Here is a 6,322-nt window from a genome sequence, read left to right on the forward strand (position 1 = left end):
GAGTAGTATTATAGGGCAATTGCGTACACTTGAGATTGTGATCCACACAGTCTTGGGTGAATTTGATTCTGCAATCCCTTCCACCAAGTTTCAAGCCCTTCATCACAAATTATAATCTCAATAGGATTGGCGCACTCTTGCAGAACTGTAGAATGGATTCAACAGTTCTATGCAGGAAGAAAGAAAAAGGGCAAGAGGATGTTTTGCAGCTTTTTCTAGTAAGACTAAGAAGAAGCAATGGAAGCAAAAGAAAGGTCCAAAAGTTGGACCATAGAAAAAGCCTTTTAAGAAGGATGCTTCTAAGACTAAAAGGGCAAAGAAAGGTCAATGATAAAGGCCAGTGTTTCCACTACAAGAAAGATGGACATTGGAAGAGGAATTGTCCTCTTTATCTGAGAGCTTAAAGAAGCTCCAACAGGTATGTTCCATTCTTATGTTATAGAATTTGAATTAAATGTTAGTTCAAATGATCATTCCGGATATTAGATTCGCTGCTACATCTCACATTTTGTTTCATTGCAGGCACTGCAGAATAGTTCTGCACTGTTAAAGGTGAAGTAATTTTGAAGATGGCAAATGAGCAAAAGTTGCGGCCGAGGCATGGGGTCTTGCCATTTGACGTTGCCATCAGGACCACTTTTTATTTGTACATAACTTTGTATTTTGCCAAAGCAAATAGAATTCTCATTTCTATTTCTGTTTTATGTAAATCTAGTTACAAAATATAGTTAATGGAATGAATGTCTAATTTATTTTGGAAATGATTACTTGGCAAAGCAATTAATACAAATGGTTTGTATGTTTTGGTAATGATGATTATGACATAATTAATACACATTAAAAATGAGATCTCGAAATGAAATTAACCAAAATTTTGGCATCATCGATTAGGTCATATAAGAGATAAAAGGATAATCAGGTTAGAAGCAAATGGGCTTTTAAGCCTATTGGGTTCAGAATCCTATCCAACTTGTGAATCCTGTCTTCAAGGAAAAATAACCAAATCGCCCTTTAAGGGTAAGGGGAAAGATCCAAAGAATTATTAGAGTTGTACATTCAGATGTATGCGGACCATTTAATGAAATGGCTCGAGGAGGTTTTCAATACTTCATTACCTTTACCAACATTATTCTAGGTACAAATATTTGTATTTAATGAATACAATCTGAATCCTTTGAAAAGTTCAAAGAGTTTAAGAATGAAGTAGAGAAACAGACCGAAAGAGTATTAAGACTCTACATCAGATCGTGGTGGTGAATACTTAAGTACGGAATTTCAAAATTTTCTAAAGGAGAATGGTATAATATCCTAGTTGACTCCTCCGTATACGCCGCAACATAATGGCGTGTCTGAAAGGAGGAACCGTACTTTATTGGATATGGTACAGTCGATGGTTAGTTTTACAGACTTGCCAACGTCACTATAGGGATTTGCCCTTGAATCCGCTGTGCATATTCTGAATAGGGTATCATCTAAATCTATTGAGATGACACCATAGGATGTGGTATGGTAAACCTCCTAGTCTCAAATATATGAGAATTTGGGGTTGTCTAGCTTATGTAAGATTGTCAAGACAGACAAGTTGAGACGTAAATTCGAGAAAGGTCGGTTATAGGGTATCCCAAAAATTTTTGGGATATTATTTTTACTTCCACACTGATTAACGAATTTCAATCAGTAGGATGCACACTTCTTAGAAGAGTTCTTAGAAGAGAGTGGTCCAAGAAGAAAAATTGTGCTCCGGGAAGAGTTCGGGGAGCCTCAGACCAAATACTCAAATGGGTGGTCCCTCTCAAGAAACATTATACCTGAAACGCAGCCACCTATCATATAGGACAGTGGCAAGGTAGTATAAAAGTCTTTGGCTTACCAACCGGTGAAGTGTTTTCCTCGGTTTAGTTTGATTTGCAATTGGCTTCCATCGATTGATAAATCATCTAAAGTATCTCAACCTCTAGAAAGATATGGGTTACTTCATGAAAGATTTTGAATCTTCATGATGGAGAAGTCAGTAATGGGGATGATCCTAGAAGTTTGAAGAAGTGATATTAGATATCGATTCTGGAAAATGGCTAGAAGCTATGAATTCTGAGATAGAATCCATGCATGCTAATCAAGTATGACTCTCGTTGATCCTCCGAAGGAATAGTTCCTATTGGATGTAAATGGATCTTCAAGAGAAAGATTGCAAAGATGGAATGTAGAGACCTACAAGCAAGACTGGTTGTGAAAGGTTATACTAAAAAACAAGGGTTGGATTATGAGGAAACTTTCTCACCAGTCGCTATGCTTAAATCCATCAGAATTATGCTAGCCATAGTTGCACACTATGATTATGAGATATGGCAAATGGATGTCAAAACAACATTCCTCAATGGTTTTATTGAGGAAAATATCTACATGCAACCAGCCATAGGTTTTGTATCTAGTTCTGAAAGAAATAAAGTGTGCAAGCTGCACAAATCCATTCTGGTTAAAAAGTTTCAAGAAGTTGGAACATTCGGTTTGATGAAATAATCAAACATTTGGTTTTATAAGAATCCGGATGAACCCTGTATTTATAAATGGACAAAGGATCATGAATCATATTTCTCATATGTATGTAGATGACATACTGTTGATGGGAAATGACATTGGGATGATGACTGAAGTTAATTTGTGGTTATCCGAAACTTTCTCCATGAAAGACTTAGGAGAAGCGACCTACATCTGAGAATTCGTATCTATTGAATAGAATGAAAGGATTAATACAATGTTTTGAAAACCGACTCGGGACAAAACCCGACAAGATTTTAACTTTCAAGTCAACATTTCACATTCTAACAAAAAATGATCTTCACCCAAATGGTCTTCAATCAATCAATCCATCATTCCATCCTCAATTAAAATTGACAATTCACACACCACCTGATGGATGATCGTCATCATTATTAACATCGACGACATCATCTACAAAAAAATCTAGCAAAAAAGGAAAACCATAAGTTAAATCTTCCCATTTAAACTAATTGAATATAACTAGCTAATACCAAATTGAAATTGCTTAAAAAATTGTAAATAACCTTCTGAAGCATCTATTGAGTCATAATAAGAAGGGTGATCACCACCATCTATAGGAATAGCTCCTTCTCCATATAATGATTGTTCCAATTCATCATAATTAAGCTCACCAACCTCCTCTTCCTCATCAACTATCCACCATTCAGTTTTATCAATACTCTCGTAATCAATAGGATCATATGTAATTTTCTTGTAACAACTCCTGAAATAGCAGAATTAAATATTCAAATCATGACCAATAAAGACATCAATGAAAATAACAAAATGAAGAAGACTTTATACCTATTTTGCAAATGCAAGTTATAATGAGTGAAAACCAAATCACTCAACCATGGATGCTCCACTCTGTTCCTCTTTTTAGTATGTATGCGTTCAAAAATACTCCAATTTCGCTCACATCCGGAAGAGGCCAAAGTTTGACTTAGAATTTTGATTGCAAACTTTTGCAAATTTGGAGTACTAAACCCAAATGTCTTCCACCATTCATCTAATTGAGAATAAAATATAAATTACATAAGAAATAAACACAATTTCATAACTTAAAAATTAGACTTAAAAAGTTAATAACTATTACCTACCTGGCCATGTAGTTTTGCAAGTTTGAAGAGCAAGCTCACGAGAAAAGCTTTCTAAACGGTCTCGATATAATCTACTCTCCTCCAGTAACGTTGTCTTGCTCATTTTGAATGCACTTGCTTTATTGTCAATAGTGTCAAGAAAACCATACATGATCTCAGGTTTTTTGGAAAAAGTATCTTCATCATATTTAAAAGCAGGATTTAAATAATATGCTGCTGCATGAATATCACGGCGCAACATTCTATCCCAACGCATCTTAATAATTGTTGTATAAGGCTTGTACAAATTTTTCTTGTTCTTAAATAGCTTCTTGATCCCCATCCTTGTTCTGTACATGCCATCATACACCTATCCTATTGAAGGTCTCTCATATGAGTCTACAATCTGGAGCATATGCATCAATGGACTCACAACTTTGGAAACTATACCAATGTCATCCCAGAACTGGTTATCTAGAACTATGGAAATAAAGGCTTTGCCTTTATTAGTTTTTGTATATCAAGACTCCACAAAAGTTCTATCTGTCACTATAGATTGCAAGTCATGTTTGTGCTGATGTAGGCTGCTCAATGCAATGAAAGTTGTGGCAAAACAGGTTGCACCTAGGCGTATAATTTCTGTCCAACCCTATTCAAGTGATAGACAATAAATGTTAGTACTTGGTAAATTATTAAAAAGTGTACACATATAATATGTCTTGACAATATAAATTATAAACATATGAAGTAAAGGTATATAACCTGTTTTTTCCTCAGCAAAGATAGCATAAAGGAATGATTATACACAAACTTTGTAACCTCAGATACACGTGTTGAAAGGTTGACTATATGACTCATCTCTTCTATGTCTTTCAACATCAAATTAATGCAATGTGCTGCACAAGGAGACCAAGTAATACTGCTATATTTTTCAGACAACATTCTTCTAGCAGCTTTATAATTTGCTCCATTGTCAGTGACAAGATGGATAATATTGTTTGGTCCAACCCATAAAGCTATTTCCTCAAACAAGCCAAACAATGTTGCAGCATCCTTTACAACATCTGAAGCATCCACTGATTTCACAAAACACACTCCTTTAGGACAGTACACTAGAAAATTAATCAACAACCTATGTGAATTATCTGTCCAACCATCAGCCATTAAAGTACATCCAACATCCTCCCAAGTTTTCTTGTAACCATCAACAAGTAATTGCACTTCTTTCCTAGCATCTCTCAATAAATTTACACACAAATTATGGTAAGTTGGGATTTTATACCCAAGACCAATTGCAGCTATAGCATCTACCATAGGTTGAAAATAAATTGAATTAATAACATTAGTTGGGATGCAAGAATAATAAAATAACCTTGCAACAGCCATGTCCGCTCTCTACTTAGCTTCTTGTCCGGCTAAAACACTCTTAATTGAGGGCTAAGACCCAGACTTAGTCCTCGGAGCAAAATAGTCACTTATCCTAATAGATCTTTTTCTCTTACTGCTTAAAGTTGAAGTTGGAGCTGGAGCTGGAGTTGGACATGGAGAAACCTCTTCACACTCTTGATCTTCATCTAACATATCACCCTCAAATTGTTGTACACTAGGTCCATAAGGATTGACATTCTTACAAAGTTCAACTTTTTGTTTATTCTTGGCCCCAATTTCATTTAATGCTTCTTCAATCTTGAATTTAACATCGAAAGGAACTTTAGGGCACTTTCCAAGTTCTCCCTTTACACCCGCTAGATGTAATTTCACTCGATAAATTGCTCCACCTCTGATTATCTTGCCACAGTAAAGACCTGTTAATATCTTCTTCCCATTTTCATCCACGCCGTCATTAACATGTGCCCATGCTATATCATTTCTTCCTCGAAAAGTTTGAGAAACATCCATGGAAGCAGATTGTTGACAAGACCCAGATGATGACATATTCTTTGTCTTTAATCTTGATCTCTACCCTAGCAACACAAATAACAAATAAGTTTAAACCACTTGTCCATAATTTTTTATAGAATTACATGTATTCAAACAAATAGTTCCATAATGAACTCCTAAATCTCTAAAAAAAGTGGAAGGGACAACACATGCATAAGTTCTGCCTACATTGTATTATCCTTCACTTTTACTGTTTTCCATGTTATGCCAACAGGTCCTTTCTCTTTTCTTCTTTCAACAATCTTCCAACCAACTTTTACAATGTCAGGATTTTACTTGATGAGACTTTGCCGGTTTGCCCCCAATGTATAATATCATGAGATTTTTGCATTATAAGACTTGGAGTTTTCCTAGTTATTGGTTTAAACAAAAGGGAAAACTATCACTGTCTCTTATTGAAACAAAAGTGATTGTTTTCATTTTTCAACACAACACCACCGCTTCTGCCTAAAGTACCAACTACCAACAATTCAGAACTGGTTCACCATTCACCAAGCAAGTTAAATCCTATAAGTTTGAATGAATTCAATAACTTTTACAAAACAAAAATTAAATAAATAAATAATGGATACAGAACTTTTACTACAATTAGGAATTTAGGATCAGAAAGGCCTGATCATTGTCATTAGTTCTCCCTTTAAAGTTCAAACTGTAAAGCATGTTCACTAGGCTTTAATTTACCAGAGAGCAGCATGCTTACACCGTTAAACAAAGACATCTCAATCTCATGCACAAGACTTGAAACAAAGACATATGCCTACACT

The 6,322-nt window shown here is 35.2% G+C and overlaps 1 protein-coding gene across 1 annotated transcript; it reads right to left on the reverse strand.

The window, feature by feature from the left end:
* Positions 1-4,137: 4,137 nt before the first annotated feature.
* On the reverse strand, positions 4,138-4,931 carry LOC116108965. Its single transcript, XM_031395202.1, has 2 exons — positions 4,380-4,931; positions 4,138-4,266 (listed from the first exon to the last, which is right to left on the reverse strand). The coding sequence occupies exons 1-2, from the start codon at positions 4,929-4,931 to the stop codon at positions 4,138-4,140; spliced, it is 681 nt and encodes a 226-aa protein (XP_031251062.1).
* Between the last annotated feature and the right edge of the window lie 1,391 nt (positions 4,932-6,322).

This window comes from Pistacia vera, unplaced genomic scaffold (assembly GCF_008641045.1).
Source record: "Pistacia vera cultivar Batoury unplaced genomic scaffold, PisVer_v2 Contig570, whole genome shotgun sequence".
Lineage (NCBI taxonomy): Eukaryota > Viridiplantae > Streptophyta > Magnoliopsida > Sapindales > Anacardiaceae > Pistacia > Pistacia vera.

Coding starts and splice junctions, on each gene's coding strand:
- LOC116108965 (XM_031395202.1), bottom strand. CDS start 4,931: ATGGTAGATGCTATAGCTGCAATTGGTCTTGGGTATAAAATCCCAACT. Junction 4,267..4,379: donor CTTTGCTGAGGAAAAAACAG/GTTATATACCTT, acceptor TCACTTGAATAG/GGTTGGACAGAAATTATACG.